Genomic DNA, 23,896 nt, shown 5'->3' on the forward strand with positions numbered 1-23,896 from the left:
CCTCGGTGACCTCATCTGCAAAACGGGGATGAAGACTGCGAGCCCCACGCGGGACCACTTGATTACCTTGTATCTCCCCCAGCGCTTAGAACAGTGCTTGGCACATAGTAAGTGCCCTCCGCACATCCGCCAAGCTAGCTCTCTTCCTCCCTTCCAAGCCCTACTGAGAGCTCACCTCCTCCAGGAGGCCTTCCCAGACTTAGCCCCCTTTTTCCTCTCCTCCTCCCCATCCCCCCGTCCTACCTCCTTTCCCTCCCCACAGCACCTGTATATATTTGCACAGATCTATTACTCTATTGATTTTACTTGTACATATTATTTATCTATGTATTTTATTTTGTTAATATGTTTGGTTTTGTCATCTGTCTCCCCCCTCTAGACTGTGAGCCCACTGTTGGGTAGGGACCGTCTCCATATGTTGCCAACTTGGATTTCCCAAGCGCTTAGTCCAGAGCTCTGCACACAGGAAGTGCTCAATAAATACGATTGAATGAATTAATGAATGAATTTATTACTATATTCATTCTATTTGTACATATTTATTTTGTTTATTTTATTTTGTTAACATGTTTTGTTTTGTTCTCTGTCTCCTCCTTCTAGACTGTGAGCCCGCTGTTGAGTAGGGACCGTCTATATAAGTTGCCAACTGGGACTTCCCAAGCGCTTAGTCAGGTGCTCTGCACACAGTAAGCGCTCAATAAATACGATTGAATGATTGAATGAATGAATTTATTACTCTATTGATTTATTCGATTCGTACATATTTATTCTATTGATTTTATTTTGTTAACATGTTTTGTTTTGTTGTCTGTCTCCCACTTCTAGACTGTGAGCCCGCTGTTGAGTAGGGACCGTCTCTATAAGTTGCCAACTTGGACTTCCCAAGCGCTTAGTACAGTGCTATGCACACAGTAAGCGCTCAATAAATCTGATTGAATGAATGAATGAAATGAACATAGTAAGCGCTTAATAAATGCCATTATTATTATTATTATTAGAACAGCGCATGGCCCATAATAAGCGCTTAATAAATGCTATTATTATTATTATTATAATAACAGCACTTGGCACATAGTAAGCGCTAACCAAATCCCATCCTGGTCATTTATATGTACATATATATATGTTTGTACATATTTATTACTCTATTTATTTTAGTTGTACATAGCTATTCTAGTTATTTTGTCAGTATGTTTGGTTTTGTTCTCTGTCTCCCCCTTCTAGACTGTGAGCCCACTGCTGGGTAGGGACTGTCTCTATATGTTGCCGACTTGTACTTCCTAAGCGCTTAGTACAGTGCTCTGCACACAGTAAGCGCTCAATAAATACAAGTGATTAGTACAGTGCTCTGCACACAGTAAGTGCTCAATAAATACGATTGAATGAATGAAATGAACGCAGTAAGCGCTTAGAAAATACCATTATTATGGACTTCCCAAGCGCTTTGTACAGTGCTCTGCACACAGTAAGCGCTCAATGAATAAGATTGACTGATTAGTACAGTGCTCTGCACACAGTAAGTGTTCACTAAATATTATGAAATGAACGTAGTAAGTGCTCAGTAAATACCATTATTATTGTTAGAACAGCGCTTGGCCCATAGTAAGCGCTTAATAAATGCCATTTCTATTACCGTTATAACTATTATGGCACAGTGGAAAGAGCCCGGGCATCGGAGTCAGGGGTCAGGGGTTCGAATCCCGACACTGCCACATGACCGCTGTGTGAACTTGGTTAAGCCACTTAACTTCTCTGAGCCTCAGTCCCCTCATCTGTAAAATGGGAATTAAGACTGTGAGCCCTCCGCGGTACAACCTGATCACCTTGTAAACCCCCAACGCTTAGAACAGTGCTTTGCACATAAAGAGCACTTAACAAATGTTACTATTACTTATAATTATAATAATCACTGTGATAACGGCATTTGGCCCATGGTAAGTGCTTAACAAATGCCATTACTATTATTGTTATAACTATTAGTATTATTAGAACAGCGCTTGGCACATAGTAAGCGCTTCCCAAATCCCGTCCTGGTCATTTATTTGGGATGGGAGGCTGAGAAGAGGAAGGAAAAGAGCAGCAAAAGAGTTTTCCGTCGAGGTTCCCAGGTCACCCCGGGGCCCGCCTCATTAGCATACGACGAGAGCCGGCTATTTAAGAGGCAAATGCATGCGCATATATTTGCATGGGTAATGAGGCCGGCCGGTCCCATTCAAGATGGCGGAGTGTGCGGGGAAAGGCGGCGGCGGCAGGAGCGGGGATAGCTTGGACAAGAGCATCACCCTCCCGCCCGACGAGATCTTCCGCAACCTGGAGAACGCCAAGCGTTTCGCCATCGACATAGGTAGGGAAGGGGCGGGATGGGGAGGACGGGGGCGTGGGATGGCGGCTGTCTCTTCCGGCGGGGAGGGGGGGGGCGAAGGAGCGGCTGCTGAAGGGCGGCGGCGATTGCGGGCGGGCCGCCATGTTGGGGGGCGCCGCACAGCCTCATGGGCCTTGTAGTCCCCCCGGGGCCGGCTGCCTGAGGGGCGGCCCCGCCGCGGGACTACAACTCCCGGCATGCCTCGCTCTCGGAGCGAGGCATGCCGGGAGTTGTAGTCCGGGCGGAGCGTGAGGGACCTGAGCGGACTACAACTCCCAGAAGGCCGCGGGGGAGTGGGGTGGGGGGAGTCGTGAGGGAAAAGGGATAAACAACCCGAAGCTCGGCGTGGGCAGGGATTCATTCATTCACTCATTCATTCACTCATTCATTCATTCACTCATTCATTCACTCATTCATTCATTCACTCATTCATTCATATTTATTGAGCGCTTCCTGTGTGCAGAGCACTGTGCTAAGCGCTTGGGAAGTACAAGTTGGCGACATCTAGAGACGGTCCCTACCCAACAACGGGCTCACAGGCTAGAAGGGAGAAATAATGATAATGATGGGATTTGTTCATTCATTCATTCAGTCGTATTTATTGAGCGCTTCCTGTGTGCAAGAGCAGTGTACTAAGCGCTTGGGAAGTCCAAGTTGGCAACATCTAGAGACGGTCCCTACCCAACAACGGGCTCACAGGCTAGAAGGGGGACATAATAATGATGTTTTTGGTCCATTCATTCATTCAATCATATTTATTGAGCGCTTCCGGTGTGCAGAGCACTGTACTAAGCGCTTGGGAAGGCCACGTCGGCAACAGAGACGGTCCCTACCCAACAATGGGCTCACTGGCTAGAAGGGAGAAATAATAATAATGATGGTATGCATTCATTCATTCAATCGTATTTATTGAGCGCTTCCTGTGTGCAAGAGCAGTGTACTAAGCACTTGGGAAGTCCAAATCAGCAACATCTAGAGACGGTCCCTACCCAACAGCGGGCTCACAGGCTAGAAGGGGAAAATAATAATGATGGCATTTGTTCATTCATTCATTCAGTTGTATTTATTGAGCACTTCCCATGTGCAGAGCACTGGACTAAGCGCTTGGGAAGTCCAAGTCGGCAACATATAGAGACGGTCCCTACCCAACAACGGGCTCACAGGCTAGAAGGGGGAAATAATAATGATGTTTTTGGTTCATTCATTAATTCAATCGTATTTATTGAGCACTTCCCATGTGCGGAGCACTGGACTAAGCGCTTGGGAAGTACAAGTCGGCAACATCTAGAGACGGTCCCTACCCAACAGCAGGCCCACGGGCTAGATGGGGGAAATAATAATGATGGTATTTGTTGATTCATTCAATCATTTTGAGCGCTTCCTGTGTGCAGAGCACTGTAGTAAGCTCTTGGGAAGTACAAGTCGGCGACATATAGAGACGGTCCCTACCCAACAACGGACTCACAGGCTAGAAGGGGGAAATAATAATGATGGTATTTGTTCATTCATTCAATCGTATTTATTGAGCGCTTCCTGTGTGCAGAGCACTGGACTAAGCGCTTGGGAAGTCCAGGTTGGCAAGAGGTAGAGATGGTCCCTACCCAACAGCGGGCTCACAGGCTAGAAGGGGGACATAATAATGATGTTTTTTGTTCATTCATTCAATCATATTTATTGAGCACTTCCTGTGTAAGAGCAGTGTACTAAGCGCTTGGGAAGTACAAGCCGGCAACATATAGAGACGGTCCCTACCCAACAGTGGGCTCACAGTCTAGAAGGGGGAAATAATAATGATGGTATTTGTTCATTCATTCAGTCATATTGAGCACTTCCTGTGTGCAGAGCACTGTACTAAGCGCTTGGGAAGTACCAGTCGGCGACATATAGAGACGGTCCATACCCAACAACGGGCTCATAGGCTAGAAGGGGGAAATAATAATGATGGTATTTGTTCATTCATTCAGTTGTATTGAGCGCTTCCTGTGTGCAGAGCACTGGGCTAAGCGCTTGGGAAGTCCAAGTCGGCAAGAGATAGAGACGGTCCCTACCCAACAACGGGCTCACAGGCTAGAAGGGGAAAATAATAATGATGTTTTTGGTCCATTCATTCATTCAGTCGTATTTATTGAGCGCTTCCTGTGTGCAGAGCACTGGACTAGGCGCTTGGGAAGGCCAAGTCGGCAACAGAGGCGGTCCCTACCCAACAATGGGCTCACAGGCTAGAAGGGGAAAATAATAATGATGGTATTTGTTCATTCATTCATTCAATTGTATTTATTGAGCGCTTTCTGTGTGCAGAGCACTGGACTAAGTGATTGAGAAGACCAAGTTGGCAACAGATAGAGACGGGCCCTACCCAACAACGGGGTCCTAAACCTGAAGGGGAAAATAATAATGGTGGTACTTGTTCATTTATTCATTCAATCGTATTGAGCGCTTCCTGTGTGCAGAGCAGTGTACTAAGCGCTTGGGAAGGCCAAGTCGGCAACAGATAGAGACGGTCCCTACCCAACAACGGGCTCACAGGCTAGAAGGGGGAAATAATAATGATGGTATTTGTTCGTTCATTCATTCTTTCAATCGTATTTATTGAGCGCTTCCTGTGTGCAGAGCACTGGACTAAGTGCTTGGGAAGTACAAGTTGGCGACATATAGAGACGGTCCCTACCCAACAGCGGGCTTATAGGCTAGAAGGGGGAAATAATAATGATGTTTTTGGTTCATTCAATCGTATTTATTGAGCGCTTCCCATGTGCAGAGCACTGGACTAAGCGCTTGGGAAGTACAAGTTGGTGACAGATAGAGACGGTCCCTACCTAACAACGGGCTCACAGGCTAGAAGGGGGAAATAATAATGATGTTTTTGGTTTGTTCATTCATTCAGTAGTATTTATTGAGCATTTTCTGTATAAGAGCAGTGTACTAAGTGCTTGGGAAGTACAAGCCGGCAACATATAGAGACAGTCCCTACCCAACAACGGGCTCACAGGCTAGAAAGGGGAGACAGAAAAACAAAACATGTAGACAGGTGTCAAAATCGTCAGAACAAATAGGATTATAGCCCTATGCAAATCATTAACAAAATAAATAGAATAGTAAATATGTACAAGTAAAATAAATAGAGTGATAAATCTGTACAAATACATATATACAAGTGGTGTGGGGAGGGGAAGGAGGTAGGGCGGGAGGGATGGGGAAGGGGAGAGGAAAAAGGGAGCTCAGTCTGGGAAGGCCTCCTGGAGGAGGTGAGCTCTCAGTAGGGCTTTGAAGGGAGGAAGAGAGCTAGCTTGGCGGATGTGTTGGTTGCTGAATTGGACTTTCCAAGCACTTAGTACAGTGCTCTGCGCACCGTAAGCGCTCAGTAAGTACGATTGAACGAATATAGGTTGCGACAGGACCAGCTTCGTTAGAGAAGCAGCGTGGCTCAGTGGAAAGAGCCCGTGCTTGGGAGTCAGAGGTCGCGGGTTCTAATCTGTGCTCCGCCACTTAATAATAATAATGGCATTTGTTAAGCACTTACTATATGCAAAGCACTGTTCTAAGAGCTGGGGTGGATATAAGGTGATCAGGTTGTCCCACCGAGGGGCTCACAGTCTTCATCCCCAGTTTACAGATGAGGTAACTGAGGCCCAGTGAAGTGACTTGCCCAAAGTCACACAGCTGACAAGTGGCGGAGCCGGGATTCGAACCCACGGCCTCTGGCTCCTTCCACTGAGCCACGCTGCTTATGGCCACAGGGGTGCGGTTCAGGTCCCATTTTGGTACTTCACTTTCTGTATTTGGTGGACTCTATTCTGCTGGGAAGTGCTCTCTTCCCTTTTTTTCCCCTCTGTCACTCTCCATTCTCTAGCGCTCTCCCTTCTGTCTCTCTCAGTCTCTCACCACTTGCCCAGTCTCTCGCCGCTTGCCCGGCCCCTGGCTCGCCGCTTGCCCTGTCTCTCGCTTGCCGCTTGCCCTGTCTCTCGCTCGCCGCTTGCCCAGTCTCTTGCTCGCCACTTGCCCTGTCTCACCACTTGCCCTGTCTTGCCGCTTGCCCAGCCTCTCGCTTGCCCAGCCTCTCGCTCGCCGCTTGCCCAGCCTCTCGCTCGCCGCTTGCCCAGCCTCTCGCTCGCCGCTTGCCCAGCCTCTCGCTCGCCGCTTGCCCTGTCTCTCGCTCGCCGCTTGCCCTGTCTCTCGCTCGCCGCTTGCCCAGTCTCTTGCTCGCCACTTGCCCTGTCTCACCACTTGCCCTGTCTTGCCGCTTGCCCGGCCTCTCTCGCTGGCCGCTTGCCCGGCCTCTCTCGCTGGCCGCTTGCCCGGCCTCTCTCGCTGGCCGCTTGCCCGGCCTCTCTCGCTTGCCGCTTGCCCGGCCTCTCTCGCTTGCCGCTTGCCCGGCCTCTCTCGCTTACCGCTTGCCCGGCCTCTCTCTTTTGCCGCTTGCCCGGCCTCTCTCTCTTGCCGCTTGCCCGGCCTCTCTCTCTTGCCGCTTGCCCGGCCTCTCTCGCTCGCCGCTTGCCCAGCCTCTCTCGCTCGCCGCTTGCCCAGTCTCTCGCCGCCGCTTGCCCAGGCTCTCGCTCGCCGCTTGCCCGGCCTCTCTCTTTTGCCGCTTGCCCGGCCTCTCTCTTTTGCCACTTGCCCGGCCTCTCTCTTTTGCCGCTTGCCCGGCCTCTCTCTTTTGCCTCTTGCCCGGCCTCTCTCTCTCGCCGCTTGCCCAGCCTCTCTCTTTTGCCGCTTGCCCGGCCTCTCTCTCTTGCCGCTTGCCCGGCCTCTCTCTTTTGCCGCTTGCCCAGCCTCTCGCTCGCCACTTGCCCTGCCTCTGTCTTCTCTCTCTTTCTCTCCGCCTCCTCTCTCCCTCCCCTCCATCCAGGAGTGGTGCTCTTCTCTTTATGGGTTGGTAACCGTTGCTGCTGGGTTCTGCTGACTAAACACAACTCAGGGTTCTAGACTTTTTATTTTTTGTTTCCCCGGTATTCTGCTCACAGAGGGAAGAGGAGGAAAGCAAAGGCAGAGCACTGCATTTTGCGTTTCTGTTATGCCGCCGGAGCAGTTACGCTGGAGGATGCAGTTGCCCTGGGATCCTTTGACTAATTGAATGTGCTGCCAGGATGGTGGCGTAAAATTAGTGCCTGCAATTAGCAGATCAACATGGAATTAGAAGGGGATTATGGCTAATGCCTTTGCTCACACGCACAGTCATTGGGGTGGCCAAAATAGGATTTTTTTTAAAAAAACCTTCTGTACAAGGAAAGCAACACAGTGAAATATTGGAAGCCCCTTCGCCTGCATTTCCAAAATAGTGCAGCAAAGTTGATGGGTTTTTTTTTAAATCATCATTTTAAATGTAGTGGAAAAGTCAGGTGTTTCATTTTTCTTTGTTCTGAATGTGGTTCTCAGAATTATTATTAACTGTGTGGGAGCCACTATACTAAGCACAGGGGTGGGTACAAGCAAATTGGGTCGGACGCAGTCCTAGCCCCCTGTGGAGCTCACAGTTTCAATCCCCATTTTACAGATGAGGTAACGGAGGCCCTGAGAAGTGACTTGCCTAAGGTCACACAGCAAATTAGAACCCATGACCTTCTGATTCCCAGGCTCGTGCTCTAGGTACTATGCCATGCTGCTTCTCTATTGATTGATTGACTTCCGATGATTCTTTCAGAGCAGGATGACTTGCACGCATTATTTGTATTCCCTTTCTCCATGGGCCTTTTCTTCACATTTTTAAGAATGGTATTTAAGTGCTGACTATGTGCCAGGCACTGTACTAAACTCTGGGATAGATGCAAGATGATAAGGCCAGACACAGTCCCCGTCCCAAATAGTTTTACAGTCTTAATCTCCATTTTGCAGTTGAGTTAACTGAGGCACAGAGAAGACTTGCCCAAGGTCACACAGCAGACAAGTGGCAGAGCTGGGTTTAGAACCCAGGTTCTCTGACTCTCGGGTCTGTGCTCTTCCCTCTATTCATTCATTCATTCAATCGTATTTATTGAGCACTTACTGTGTGCAGAGCACTGTACTAAGCGCTTGGGAAGTACAAGTTGGCAACATATAGAGACGGTCCCTACCCAACAGTGGGCTCACAGTCTAGAAGGCAACTACGGCTTCACTTCACACTGCTATTATTAACCTTTCCAGGCACACTGCTCTACTCTACTAATACTCTACTGATAAATACTCTTTATTTATTACTGTATTTATTAATTTATTTTACTTGTACGTATTCTATTTGGTTTATATGTTTTGTTTTGTTGTCTGTCTCCCCCTTCTAGGCTGTGAGCCCACTGTTGGGTAGGGACCATCTCTATACGCTGCCAACTTGGACTTCCCAAGCGCTTAGTACAGTGTTCTGCACACAGTAAGCGCTCAATAAATACGATTGAATGAATGCACTGCTGTCCTGCACTCCTGGTGGATAGGTTTTGTGTCTGGGCTGGGATGGAAAGAACTGATTATAAAATTCCGTCCTTTGGACCAATTGCTTATAAAACTGGCTCTCTTCGAGGGGTGTTTTTTGTTTTTTTAATTATTATTTGATTTGTCTTGAGGCAGCCTGCCATAATTTTTTAACCTAGGATCTCATTTCCACCAGATGTGCCCCGGAATTGGGATTAGCAAGCACCAACTGTTCTGTGCTCTTCATTAATGACCGTATCGGGTTCCTCACTTTCAAATGGGAACATCTGGAGATGGTCCACTGCCCTCCACTTGCCGTTATTCAGTCATTTCGCTTTAGAGTCCGTGGTTCCTCTCTCAGCAGTCTCCTACAGTTCACGTTGTGTCAACCCCTTTAGATTTTCAGTTCTTTGTGGGCAGGGAATATGTCTTTTGCTTTGGTCGTTCTTTTCCAAGCATTTAGTACAGCGCATCGCACCCAGGGGCTCTCAGTAAATACTACCGCTGGTAAGATTGGCCATCTCCCCTGTGAACGTGCTCTCTTTGTGCCGTTTAGCTTTGTAAAGCACAGTGACATGCGGTGGAGAAGACCCAGGGGAAACAAACACACCCGTGCAGTATTTAGGAGACTTCTAGCACTGTTTCCCACTCCCTTCTGCATCACTCTGACTTGCTCCCTTTGCTCTCCCCCTGCCACCCGGGACCAAAGCACTTGTGTACATACCTATAATTTTATTTATCCCTTTGCTCTTCCTTCCAGCCCCAAAGTGCTTATGTACATCTGTTAATCTATTTTTATTGATGTCTGTCTCCCCACCTCTAGATTGTGAGCCCTTTGTGGGCAGGGAATGTCACTGTTTATTGTTGTATTGTACTTTCCCAAGTGCTTAGGCCAGGGCTCTGCACACAGAAAGTGCTCAATAAATATGATTGAATGAAGGAAGATCTTAAAGGTCCAGTGGCAGTGGCCATTTCCTAGCCCAGGGCCCGGCAGGGGAATGGCCATCTTGGCCCGGCTGGTGGCCGGATGGCAGCTTTTAATAAAAAGAGACGCTGCCTTTTGTAGCGTTCTTTTTGTGGCTTGACAAAAATGGCACCCTTGTGCTCCGTTTGCATCAGTGGGCAATAACCGGTGAAAGAATCCCTGCAAACTCCATTCACAGCAACTGTAGGTCAGTGGGGCTGTTCCGCAGGGTCTACCCTGTTGGGACAGGGACAAGTTGGAGGGGAGAGCTGGCCTGCCGCCCCCTCAGCCGACAATGAAGGAAAGGGTGGGGATGGGATTCTCTCACCCCATCCCCAGGACCTCCGAGACCATATTTTCTGCGAGAAATACTGCCTTAGCTTTGGTACAAGAGGCAGCACCTTCCCTTATAATCCACAGGCTGAGAACATCCTCACGTCCACTTCACCGTAGCCGGTGAGAGCCGAACCCAGGGACTCACCACCACTGTTTTCAGCGTGTTTCCATCCTCTCCCCCGACGACCGCTCGACCTCCGTGTTCGGCGCAAAGGGGTGATTCTGCCGGTCCCAGTTGGCCACCCCGCCTTGGGCTTGGGGACAACGTCTCCTTCTCTTCACACCCTCCCGAGACCCTTAGGGGCTGGGGTGCCGAGTTCCCCCCAACAGTCAGTGCAGTCGCACGTGCCAACCCAGCGAGGACTTCCAGTCTCGTTTTAAAAATACATTTCCTCTCCCTTTGCTATTTTTAGCAAAGTTCTGGCCAGCCTGCGTCAGCCTCTCGTGTTCTTGGCGAGGCTGTTTTTCTTGGACGGGGCGACAGGGTCACCGGAGTTGCATCGCGTCTCCGGGGCAGGGGAGAGGAGGACAAAATAAGGCCGTCCTGCTAATTGATACCTCTGCGGCATGTTGCCCCAACTTGTTAGGAGCTCGTCATGGGCAGGGAATGTGTCCAAGCAGTTAGTACAGCGCTCTGCACGCAGTAGGCGCTCAATAAATATGATTAATCGGGAGAAGTGGAAGGTGGTTGTGTAGCTCTGGCATGTTTCTTAGCAGAAACACGAGCTGTGAAATGACGGTTGTGGGCCGTCTGTGGTGGCTTTCCCCCACAGGGGCAAGTGGGGCAAGTTCAGTTGCATTTTCTGAGTGCTTATTGTTTGCAAAGCGCTGTACTAAGCTCCTGGGAATGTACAATATAACAATAAACAGAGACCATCCCTGCCCACAACGAGCTTGCAGTCTAGAGCGGGAGACACACGTTAATATAAATAAAACCGACGATGGAGTCTCCCGTCAGACAGGGTGGGGGAGCTTCAACCTATCACTTTATTCAGTTGTATTTATTGAGCGCTTACTGCGTGCAGAGCACTGTACTAAGCGCTTGGGAAGTACAAGTCAGCAACATATAGAGACGGTCCCTACCCAACAACAGGCTGACAGTCTAGAAGGGGGAGACAGACAACAAAACAAAACATGTAGATGGGTGTCAAAATCGTCAGAACAAATAGAATTAAAACTATATGCACGTCGTTAACAAAATAAATAGTAAATATATACAGGCAAAATAGAGTAATAAATCTGTACAAATATATATATATAGGTGCTGTGGGGAGGGGAAGGGGGTAGAACAGGGGGAGGTGGGGGAGAGCGGAGGGGAGGAGGAGAGGAAAAAGGGGGCTCAGTCTGGGAAGGCCGCCTGGAGGAGGTGAGCTCTCAGTAGGGCTTTGAAGGGAGGAAGAGAGCTAGCTTGGCGGGTGTGCGGAGGGAGGGCATTCCAGGCTGGGGGAAGGAGTTGGGCCGGGGATCGACGGTGGGACAGGCGAGAACGAGGCCCAGTGAGGAGGTGAGCGGTTTTAGGCCCGAGAACGCTTTCAGAGGAACTGATGAGAGGGCTGGTCTTGTCCCTTTCATTCATTCATTCGTTCAATCATATTTATTGAGCGCTTACTGTGTGCAGAGCACTGTACTAAGCGCTTGGGAAGTACAAGTTGGCAACATATAGAGATGGTCCCTGCCCAACAGCGGGCTCACAGTCTAGAAGGGGGAGCTTTGGCCAAGGGGGCGGCATCTGGCAGAGGGTACGCGTGGTCTTCGCTGGTGTCGACCGGCTCCCGGCAGAACTGGGACTGGAATCCAGATCTCCCGATTTCCCAGAGCGTTATGTTCTTGCCACCGGACCAGTAGCGAGACTAGGGCAAGTGGAACCAGGTGAGCTGGCTTCTTCATCCTAATCCCCAAAGACCCAGCCGAGCCCAGACCAGACAGACCCCCCTATTCTCCTCCCATGTATCTTCCCCCACCCGCCAGTCTCCTAGGGTGCCTTTGGTCCCTTTGGACAAGTCGCTTCACTCGTCTTCGGTTACCTCATCTGGAAAATGAGGATTAAGAGTGTGAGCCCCATGAGGGACTGGGACTGTGTCCAGCCTGATCAACTTGTCTCTACTACCCCGGTGCTTAGAACAGTGCTTGACACACTCTGAATGAATTAACCTTTAATGCTTCTGAGTCTCTCTCTCTGTCTCTATTTGAACCTGCCCTTTCTGGCCTTAACTTCTATAGAGCATCCTCAAAAATGACCTCCCACCTTAATCTTGCTTATGCTCCATGCCGTGTGTTTGATTGTTCCATGTGGGCAGGGATTGTCTCTCTTTATTGCTGAATTGTACTTTCCAAGTAAGTGCTTAAAAGGTACCATTATTATTGTTATAACGACCATATCCATGGGGGGCTGCATGGATATGCTTGCCCTCATCCCCCCCACCGCCAACAACACGGAAGGGTGAGGAACCTTTGCTTGTGATTTTTGTCTCCCCCTCTAGACTGTAAACTCGTTGTGGGTGGTGAACCCGTTGTTGGGTAGGGACCGTCTCTATATGTTGCCGACTTGTACTTCCCAGGCGCTTAGTACAGTGCTCTGCACACAGTAAAGCGCTCAGTAAATACGATTGAATGAATGAAACGTGACTTCTGACTCTGTTATATCATACTCTCCCAAGCGCTTATCCATTCAATTGTATTTGAGTGCTTACTGTGTGCAGAGCACTGTCCTAAGTGCTTGGGAGGGTTCAGTACAGCAATAAACAGACACATTCCCTGCCCACAGTGAGCTTGCGGCCTAGAGATGCTTACAGTCGATAGTGCAGTGCTGTAAGCGCTCAGTAAATACCATTGATTGTTTGCTTCAGGTTTTCTGAGGTTGAGTTTTGCCAGGGGCCGGTTCTGTTGGGTAGGGACTATCTCTATGTGTTGCCGACTTGTACTTCCCAAGCGCTTAGTACAGTGCTCTGCACACAGTAAGCGCTCAGTAAATACGATTGATATTGATTGATTGTAGCTGCTTCTGGGTGGGCTACTGTCAACTCTGCAGAGAAGCAGCGTGGCTCAGTGGAAAGAGGCTTTGGAGTCAGAGGTCATGGGTTCAAATCCCAGCACCGCCAATTGTCAGCTGTGTGACTTTGGGCAAGTCACTTCACTTCTCTGGGCCTCAGTGACCTCATCTGGAAAATGGGGATTAAGACTGTGAGCCCCCATGGGACAACCTGATCACTTTGTAACCTTCCCAGCGCTTAGAACAGTGCTTTGCACATAGTAAGCGCTTATTAAATGCCATCATTATTATTATTATTATTAACTCCGCATTAGCTGTGGTGGAGGGGTCGTGGGGCCGAAAGGGGGCCGTGGCTCATTCACTCATTCATTTAATCCTATCTGTTGAGTGCTTACTGTGTGCAGAGCGCTGTACTAAGTGCTTGGGAGAGTACAATGCAAGAATAAACAGATACAGTGCCTACAACGAGCTTACAATCCAGAGGGCTCACCTCAGAGAAGGAGCTGGAAGAGCCTGGGGTGCGCTGAGGAAGACTCTACATTTTGTTTCTGTCATGGGTGCGACCAAGAAAAGTGCGTAGGATGGGGCCCTGAACTCAGGGGATACTGTGAATGGACTGAATCTGCACTCAAATTTCTAGTGTTTCCTAGGTCGGTAGAGGCTGTTGGAAAGTTTCTCTTCAGTTAAGGGTGGTTGACTGAAAAGATATGTCATTTTTTTATCTCCTGAAAGAGGGATGAAGTGACATGAACAAAATTTTGTGAATGGAAAAGTTTGGCTCTTATGTTGATTCCGAAGCCCTGTGGTCCAACTAGAGGGATCCTTCCCTCTATAGAGAAGCAGCGCGGCTCAGTGGAAAGACCCCGGGCTTTGGAGTCAGAGGCCATGGGTTCAAATGCCGGCTCCGCCACTTGTCAGCTGTGTGACTTTGGGCAAGTCACTTCACTTCTCTGGGCCTCAGTGACCTCATCTGGAAAATGGGGATTAAGACTGTGAGCCCTCCCATGGGACAACCTGATCACCTTGTAACCTCCCCAGCTCTTAGAACAGTGCTTTGCACATAGTAAGCGCTTAATAAATGCCATTATTATTATTATTATTATTATTCCCTTTCCTGCCCTCGTGCCTCTGGAAATTTTCCCAGCTACCAAGAAAGAGCATTAAAGTCTTACCCAGCTCCTTACTGAATGTGAAACTTGAGTATTGCTCAGTAACAAAAAGAATCTTTGCCTTAAGCAATTTAGGAGTTAATGAGTCTTTAGCTTCTGGCTGTGTCGGCCAATTTTGCCATTTCAGAATCGAGACAAACTCTGAATGAATTAACCTTTAATGCTTCTGAATCTCTCTCTCTCTGTCTCTGTTTGAACCTGCCCTTTTTTTGGCACCATCTTTCTAGCCTTAACTTCTATAGAGCATCCTCAAAAATGACCTCCCACACTAATCGTGGTTATGCTCCATGATGTGTGTTTGATTGTTCCATGTGGTTCTGGCCTTAACTTCTATAGAGCATCCTCAAAAATGACCCCCCACACAAATCTTGTTTATGCTCCATGACGTGTGTTTGATCGTTCCATGTGGGCAGGGATTGTCGCTCTTTATTGCTGAATTGTACTTTCCAAGTGCTCAGTACAGTGTTCTGCACACAGTAAGCGCTCAATATATACAGTTGAATGAAAGAATGAATTTACAACCCAATTGGCTCCTTCAAGCAGCACACTAAGTTGAAACATTGTGAGTCAAAACCAATTTTCCAATAGAGGCAGTGTTGGAAAATAAGTAGTTCCTAAACCCAGTTTAGCTACCCAGTTTTTACTAAAGTTACCCAGAATTGTCTATCTGTTTATCACCCCACCCTCACCTAATTTGTGAGAGCCACAAATTAGGATTGACTGAAACTAATCAATTATCTGTAACATCATCCTCTGTTCCCCCTCTGGACTGTAAGCTGATTGTGGGCATTGTGTGTCTACCAACTCCGTTATATTGTACTCTCCCAAGCACTGAATACAGTGCTCTACATAAAGTAAGCACTCAAATACGATTGATTTGATCATCCTCAGTGGCATTGAGCACTTATTATTTGCGGAGCGCTGTACTCAGTGTTTGGGAGAGTTCAATGCAACAGAGTTGGAAGACACATTCCCTGCCTACAGCGAACTTACAGTCTAGAGGGGGAGCAGACATAAACATAATTTGTATTTAGAGCTTGCTTGGCACATAGGAAGCGCTTAGCAAATGCAATATCTAACTAATCTATCTACATTTCTGTATTTATCTTGAGGCAGAGTATACTGAGTGAGTTAGCCAACATGTGCTTTATCAGTCAATCATTGACATTTGAGTGCTTTATTGTGTTCAGGGCACTGTACTAAATGTTTGGGAGAGTACAAGTACTTCAGAAGTAAAATGAACATTTTGACCCTCTTTTGGTGACTTTTGGGTAATTAGGTGATTGTACTCTCCTAAGCACTTAGTGCAGTGCTTTGCATACAGTAAGTGCTCAAGAAATAGGATTGAATGAATGAATTTCCCTCTTCTCCCCCACCTCCAACCCCATCCTCCCAACGCCTTATTGCAGCTTTTCAAATTGTTTCCTTATTTTCCTGAGGCTCCTCACCCCTCAGCACCCGTGCTCCTGGAGCCAGGGCCGTAAAGGAGGCTAGTGTTGTAGCATCCAAAGAAAGGGGTTTGAGGCTGAAATGGTGTAAATTTAGAGTAGGAAGTACTATATTGTAATAATAATAATAATTAATAATAATAATAATGGCATTTATTAAGCACTTACTGTTCTAAGCGCTGGGGACGTTACAAGGTGATGAGGTTGTCCCACAGGGGGCTTACAGTCTTAATCCCCATTTTACAGATGAGGCACAGAAAAGTGACGTGACTTGCCCAAAGTCCCGCAGCTGACAATTGGTGGAGCCGGGGTTTGAACCCATGACCTCTGACTCCAAAGCCCGGGCTCTTTCCACTGAGCCACGCTGCTTCTCTACTTCCCAAGTGTCTAGTACAGTCAACACACAGCAAGCACTCAGTAAATACCATCGATTGCTGATTAACTCTACTATTCTACTACTCTGCTAATTCCCTTATGTGTAATTTATTTTAACTCTTGGTATCTCTCCAGTAGACTGTAAGTTCCTTGTGGGCAGGGATCCTGCCTACCAACTCTGTTGTATTGTGCGATCCCAAGTGCTTACTACAGTGCTTAGCATACAGTGCTCAATAAATAATATTGATTAAGCTGAAACAACCCAAGTCAGCGGGCTTGGGAAGCGGCATGGCCTAGTGGAAAGAGCACGGGCCGGGGAATCAGGGGACCTGGGTTCTAATCTCAGCTCTGCCACTTTCTGCTGTGTAACCTTGGGCAAGTCCCTTCACTTTTCTGTGTTTCAGTTACCTCGTCTGCAACAGGGGGATTAAATCCTACTCCCTCTTACTTAGACTGTGAGTCCCATATGCGACAGAGACTGTGTCCAACCTGATTTATCTTGGATCTATCCCAGTGCGTAGTACAGCGCTTGGCATGTAGTAAGTGCTTAACAAATATCACAAAAGAAAGGACTGTCTGTCTTGCCAGTTCTTTCCTTCTTCCCGTAATAGTTGTGTGCTTGCAATGGAAAACTGACACTTAAAAGTATTTACTTTGACTTTGTATTTCGGGTGAAGTAGGGAGAGAGCCCACCCGCGTCCATTTACTCTTCTCTAGTTGCGTTGGTGTGATCTTTCTCAAGGGTTGAAAGGTTTCTCTGGACTGTAAACTTTTTATGGTCAGGGAACATATCTACCAACTCGGTTACTGTAGTTTCCCAAGCGCTTAGTACAGTGGCTCAACATAGAGTAAATGCTCAAAAAATGCAGATGACTAATTTTGTTTTTTTTTGGAGGGTTTTTCCATTGCATTCTGGCAGCTCAAGGGCATTTCATAAATGCTTGCTTGCCCGCCCCTATGGCAAAAGCTGAATTTTCCTCCTTGTTGGCACTGTTCAAGCAAATAAGAAGGGCAGAGGGCAGGGCCAGTCCCTCTGACGAGTTTCAGCCTGTCAGTCTTTGTAAATAACATAACACAAAGCAGCATCCCTCTCCCCTTCCCTCCCCACCTTCCCCAGTCTTTGGAGAGCCTAATCTGTTCTTCCGTCCGCAGAGTTAATCCAGGTTAACTGCCAGTTAGGGAGCCATGTACATTTCAGAAGAAAATCCTCTCGAAATATCAGATCGTTGCTTTGGGATTGCACGTTGTGAGGTGGGACTAGAGTGGGTGTCTGAAGTCAAGCCATCCTCTCGTCCCTCCTCACTCCATTTCCTTCTAGTGTCTGATTCTAGACTGTGAGCCCACTGTTGGGTAGGGACCGTCTCTATATGTTACTTCCCAAGCGCTTCGGACAGTGCTCTGCACACAGTAAGCGCTCAATAAATACAATTGAATGAATGATGAGCAAAATCCAGGATTTATCTTCAGGAGTAAAAGAACATAAAGGGTTTGCACTCCTCCCCATCTCCCCTGCCCCTCCAATCAGTGAGGCAGGTTCATCCCTTTCATTCATTCCTGGCAAGACAGGCAGTTCTTTCTTTTGTGATACTTGTTAAGCATTTATTTATTGAACACTTACTATGGTCCTAAGAGCTTGGGAGAGTAAGATACAATAAAGAGACACATTCCCTGCCCACAACGAGCTTACAGTCTAGAAAGGGGGAGACAGACATCATTATTTACAAGTAAATAAATGACAGATATGTACATAAGTGCTGTGGGGCTGGGAGGGGAAAAGAACAGAGGGAGCAAGTCTGGGCAACCCAGAAGGGAGTGGGAGAAGAGGAAAGGAGGGGATCACTCTGGGAAGGCCTTTTGGAGGTTGGATTTTGAAGCAGGGGAGAGTAATTGTCTGTCGAATTTGAGGAGGGAGCACCAGGGGCAGGACATTGGTGAGGGGTCGGCGCGATAAGTGAGAAAGGTAGAATTAGAGGAGCAAAGTGTGCGGCCCGAGATGAGATAGGACCCAATGAGGCGCCATCGACCATCCTGCTGCTGCTGGCCCAGTAGGAGATGGCATCTTTGTACTTCCCAAGCGCTTAGTACAGTGCTCTGCACACAGTAAGCGCTCAATAAATACGATTGATGATGATCTTTGGGCTGGGGGCACCTCTGACCTGGCCCAGGGTGGGCATGCTAACAACATCCCCAGTGGAAGACGTGGGTCCGAAGGAGGGGCGTGACCAACTCTGCCTACTTTCGTGCTCAGTGCGGACTTCCCGTTCGGAGCAGGAGTGGTATTCAATACCCAAAAACCTAGAAACCAGAGGGATTTTTCCAAGCCTCCTTTCTGCTTTGGTTCTGAGGTGGTGTTTTGTGTTGTTGTTTTTTTGTTTTTTCCCATTTCTTTTGTTTCTCTCTCCCACTCCCCTGCTAGGTGGATCCTTAACGAAGTTGGCTTATTATTCAACTGTGCAGCACAAAGTAGCCAAAGTGAGATCTTTTGACCGCTCAGGAAAGGTAAAGGTTTTGTTCTTTCCCACTTAGGGGAGAATTAAGTATATGAACCTAGAAAGGCGGGAGGCTGTGAAAATTGTGTGTGTGTGTACTGTGTGAGATGAATCAGGTTTTTTTGATCTTTGGTTCTGTCTCTGTATTTTTCCCCTTTGATAAACACTAAATCTGAGCCAACTGTGTAGCTTAAAGGAGTATATTTTTGATTAAAATGTTTGGGGCCAGTGAATTTTCAAAAGCATTCAAGTACACTTTAACCAAAAAGTTGGTAAAGAGAAGCAGGAAATCCCTCTCCCATTAGATTGTAAACTCCTTGAGGACAGAGTATATGTCTTGCTTCTGCTGAACTTGCCAAAACAAGTATTCTGCAATAAGTAGGCATTCAATAAATACCTTTATTGCATTGGTTGTTGGAAAATGGGGTGTCCAGGCTGAGGCTCCAGGGACTTCTCTGCTAGAGTGGAGTTAGTATGAAAAGAGCGAAAAAGAGGGGGTGTGGGGTGGATTTGCTTTCCATCCCCTTGAGGGAGGAACCGGGTCTCTCTTGCTTGTGTGTATTCTCCCAGCTGCTTAGTACAGATCTCAATTTATTAATTCATTCTCTCATTTGCATTTATTGAGTGCTTACTGTGTGCAGAGCACTGTACTGAGCGCTTGGAAAGTACAGTTCGGCAACAAATAGGGACAATCCCTACCCAACAGTGGGCTCACAGTCTAGAAGGGATAAATACCATTGGTTGGCTGATTGGTGGGAAGAATCGAAGGGGCTGGGATTGACTAGCGGTGGTTGGAAGGGAATTCTGTTGAGCTCCTTAATTCAGACCCCTGAATTTGGGGTATATGACATCGCCCACGGGCATTAGGTGGGCGGGCTCTGGGTTTCCCTGCCAAAAAGCTGCCCGTACTCTGTCTTCAAAGTTTTGCCCACCTCCTAGTTTTTCTCCCCTTTCACTTCTACCCTCTCTCAGTAGGTCAAGGGGAGGGGAATTGTTTACACATGGTGCTTCTCTCCCCCACCCCACAGTCACCCCTGGTTCCTCTTTCCCTCCTTTTGTCAGTTTGCAGTCGGTGGTTAACATTTCCAGGATCTCCCATTCATTCAGTCATATTTATTGAGCACCTGCTATGTGCAAAACACTGTACTAAGCAATTGGGAGAGTACAATACAGGAGACACATTCCCCGCCCACAAGGAGCTCACAGTCTAGCGCTCCCCTTTCCTCCCCTTCGAAGGCCACCATTGCTGGGCGGATCCCGACTTGCTGACTGCATCAGCCTTTTCACCAGTCTAATTATGGAACTTGTTAAGCGCTTACTATGTGCCAGGCACTGTTCTAAGCACCGGGGTAGATACAAATTAAGCAGGTTGGACCCAGTCCCCGTCCCAAATGGGGCTCACACTCCTTCATGCCTCCACTCTCTCCCCTCTCCGGTCCATACTTCACTTGGCTGCCTGGATCGTTTTCCCAAAGCCCCATTCCGCCCACATCTCTCCACCCGTCAGCAACCTTTCAGTGGTTACCCAGTCCTCTCCACATCCAACGGAAACTTCGGACCAGTGGCTTTAAGGCTGTCAATCAGCATTCACCCTCCTACTCATCCACTCTTTTCTCCCAGCAACTGCAGCCGGCACACTTTGATCCTCGAGCTAACTTGCTCAGACTCTTCCTCCTGCTGGGAATTCCCTCCCTCTTCATATATGGCCTTCCACAGCCCTTCCTATCTGCAGAGGCCTTCTGAAATCACATCTCCTCCAGGAGGCCTTCCCTGATTATTTCTCCTCTCCCCAGACTTTATCCCTCCAACTACCAGCTCAGCACTTCTGCACAAATAATGTACTTATGTACTCCACAATCACTTTCGTCACTGATGTACCTACCGACTGATTTAAGCACTCACTCACCTACAGATCCCCTTTCCTTCCTTCCTCCTATCTGTAAATTTAGCGGCTGTCTCCCCCATTAGATTGCAAGATATTTGAGGGCAGGGATCATGCTTAGGAACTCTACATACAGCAGTGCTCAATAAATAAAGACCAGCGGTCCTGTGAGCCAAGGACATTCCCATGTTTCATCCCCATCCCCGTCTCCTGGGACCAGTCAGTTCTTGCCTCAAACTGTGGATTTAGGGGGTTGCATATTAAGAAATGAATAATAATAATTGTGAGAAGCAGCGTGGCTTAGTGGATAGAGTACAGGCCTGAGTGTCAGAAGGATCTTAGTTCTAATCCCTCTCTGCCACTTTGCTGCGTGACCTTGGGCAAGTCACTTCACTTCTCCGGGCCTCAGTTCCTCTTCTATAAAATGGGGGTTAAGACTGTGAGCACCACTTGGGACCGGGACTGCGTCTAATCTGACGACTTTGTATCTACCCTGGTGCTTAGAACAGGGCTTGGCACATAGTGAGTGCTTTAGCAAATGCTATTCTTGTTATTATAATTGCGGTGTTCGTTGACCATTTGTTAGGTACCGAGCACCATACTAACGCTGAGGGTAGACCCAACGTAAAACGGTCGGACCCAGGCTCTGTCCTCCACAGGGCTCAACCTGTCACAGCTGTGAGGGAGGAAGGGTACGGACACCCCAGAGCGGGCAGGCAGTTGGTCAGCCTTTCGACTCCGTTGCAGGACACGGACAATGAACCGCCCTACGAAATCTCCGTCCAGGAAGAGATCACCGCCCGGCTGCACTTTATCAAATTTGAAAACACCTACATCGAAGCCTGCTTGGACTTCATCAAAGACCACCTCGTGAATACAGAAACAAAAGTGATCCAGGCCACGGGGGGTGGTGCGTATAAATTCAAAGACCTTATCGAACAGAAGCTGCAACTAAAGTAAGTGGAAACCGGTTGGGCCAAGATAAGAACTTGATCCCAAGCGATTGGGGTCGGACTTTGCTCTCTAAGGCTGAACAGGCGGCCGGTCCCAGGCTGCCGTGACCCCAGTTGGGATGAGGGTTTGGGGCTGTGGAGCTGTTTACACGTGCCCGCTTTCATCCCGGGCCCAGTCAGCTTGTGGGGAGAGGGATTCTCTGCCCGCTGGAGACCCAGACACGGGAGAGGGCCTCCGGTTTGACCCTGTGACTCTGGCCGGCGGCGTCCAGCGCTGTTCAGTTGGGAAGAGTCAGGCCATGGGAGAGGGGCCAGATTGCATGAGGGCACAAGCCTTCCAGGAATCATTTAAGCCCTGGAATGGTTGTCGTGGTTCGTACTGCTCCGTGAAAGAGACTTCCCCTCGGATTGACGCAAGGCCACTTTCTCTGGGAGATTCATTTTCTGTTCTTTCACACCTCCCGTTGAAGCTTCCTCACGTTAGCCGTCGAGGTGTGGCCGGCTGTACCCCTCCCCTTCTGCGAGCCGTGACTTTGAGCGTCCTTTTCTCTTCCAGAGTGGATCGGGAGGATGTGATGACCTGTTTGATCAAAGGGTGTAACTTTGTCCTCAAGAACATCCCCCACGAGGCGTTCATTTACCAGAAGGATGCCGATCCCGAGTTCCGATTCCAGACCAACCATCCGAACATCTTCCCCTATCTCCTTGTCAACATCGGCTCCGGCGTGTCCATAGTGAAGGTGAGCGGATTGCCTTCCTCAGGGTCACGGGTCAGGCGTCAAGAAGCCCGGGCGGTGTGGGATCAGTGTGGGGGGATTGAGGGAGGCCGCTCGCTCCTGGCTAGGTGGCTGGGAAGCCTCTCGCGGCCCCTTGGGGGGTCCTCCCAAACGCTCCCATTTTCCCAAGTCCTCTTGTGTCCTCTCTGCCATGGCCGACACCTACTGTGGGAGCTCCAGACCAGGAATTTTGGGACGCTGGGAACCAGCATGGCCTGGTGGATAGAGCATAGGCCTGTAAGTCCTATGACTTAGCGAAGCAGCGTGGCTCAGTGGAAAGAGCCCGGGCTTTGGAGTCAGAGGTCATGGGTTCGAATCCCGGCTCCGCCACATGTCTGCTGTGTGACCTTGGGCAAGTCACTTAACTTCTCTGAGCCTCAGTTACCTCATCTCTCAAATGGGGATTAAGACTGTGAGCCCCACGTGGGACAACCTGATCACTTTGTATCCCCCCAAGTGCTTAGAACAGTGCTTTGCACATAGTAAGCGCTTAACAAATGCCAACATTATTATTATTATTATTATTAAGTCAAAAGGACCTGGGTTCTCATCTCGGCTCTGCCACTCGTCTGCTGTGTGATCTTGGGCAAGTCACCTCACTCCCCTGGTCCTCAGGCACCTCATCTGTAAAATGGAAATGAAGAGTGTGAGCCCCATTTGGGAAAGGGCCTGTGTCCAACCTGGTTATCTTATCAGCGCTTAGAAGAGTGCTTGACACGTAGTAAGCGCTTAACAAATATCATCATCCTCATCATTTGACTGTGAACCAAGGTTTGAATACGAGGGAGGAGGCTTCCCTTGATCCCTGACAGATGAGCTTGGACCAGGCACAGAGACTTCGGAACTAGGAACCGACGTGATGGAACTGATTCTAGTGCTAGGGATTTGTGCCGTACCACTCATACCGGTCGTGTCTGTGTGCAGGGCACTTTCGCAGCCCAGGTGACTGCAGCATAGCCCACTGTTGGGTAGGGACTGTCTCTATATGTTGCCAACCTGTACTTCCCAAGCGCTTAGTACAGTGTTCTGCACACAGTAAGCGCTCAATAAATACGATTGATTGATTGATTGACCACGCTACAGTCCAGCGGGCTACTACCTCCATAGCAGCAGGAGTCTTTACCGCCCACACTAGTCAGCTTTTTTACAGGATTTCCGCTCGGGTGTGTCCACCTCGCAGGATGCCCACGGTGCGTCTGTGGTCAGAAACCATTGTCACTGGCGACCCAGCTGCAGCCGGCACTCCCCTACTTCCTGGTGGTTTCCACCTCCTTTGTCAGCCCCCTGCTTTTCCACCGCTCCTCCTTCCCTCCCCATCACCCCCACTCTCTCCCTCTGCTCTACCCCCTTCCCCTCCCCACGGCACTTGTGTACATCTGTACATATTTATTCCTCTGTGTTATTAATGATGTGTATATACCTATAATTCTATTTATCTGTTTTAATAGTATCGACGCCTGTCTACTTGTTTTGATGTGTCTCCCCCTTCTAGACTGTGAGCCCATTGCTGGGTAGGGATTGTCGCTATCTGTTGCCGAATTGTACTTTTCCCAATCATTCAGTCCAGTGCTCTACACACAGTAAGCGCTCAATAAATACGAATGAATGAGTGAATAAATGAACCCTAACCAGGCTCATCCTCTATTCCTCCCCTTCCCAGTCCACTCCGGTGAAGTGCGCTCAGACTCTGCTGGGCCGCTGTTTCACACCTCTTTGGGCCTGGGGAAAGGGTCGGCTGCCGGTGGGCAAGGGGAAAATTCTCCTGACACTTCTACTGT

General features: G+C 48.6%; 1 protein-coding gene across 3 annotated transcripts in view; it reads left to right on the top strand.

Moving 5' to 3' along the window:
- The first annotated feature begins 2,217 nt into the window (after positions 1-2,217).
- The window catches only part of PANK4 (pantothenate kinase 4 (inactive)), a 56,527-nt gene continuing 34,848 nt past the window's right edge, over positions 2,218-23,896 (top strand). For 2 of the 3 annotated variants that reach the window (XR_005451070.1, XM_038746474.1), the window contains exon 1: positions 21,354-22,082. Coding sequence is in view for 2 of the 3 variants with exons in the window: in XM_038746474.1 (XP_038602402.1) it covers positions 21,462-22,082 (621 nt within the window). In the remaining variant the exon portion in view is untranslated. The other variant, XM_038746475.1, reaches the window with a different exon arrangement.

The sequence above is a fragment of the Tachyglossus aculeatus genome, chromosome 5 (genome assembly GCF_015852505.1).
Source record: "Tachyglossus aculeatus isolate mTacAcu1 chromosome 5, mTacAcu1.pri, whole genome shotgun sequence".
NCBI classification, from domain to species: domain Eukaryota; kingdom Metazoa; phylum Chordata; class Mammalia; order Monotremata; family Tachyglossidae; genus Tachyglossus; species Tachyglossus aculeatus.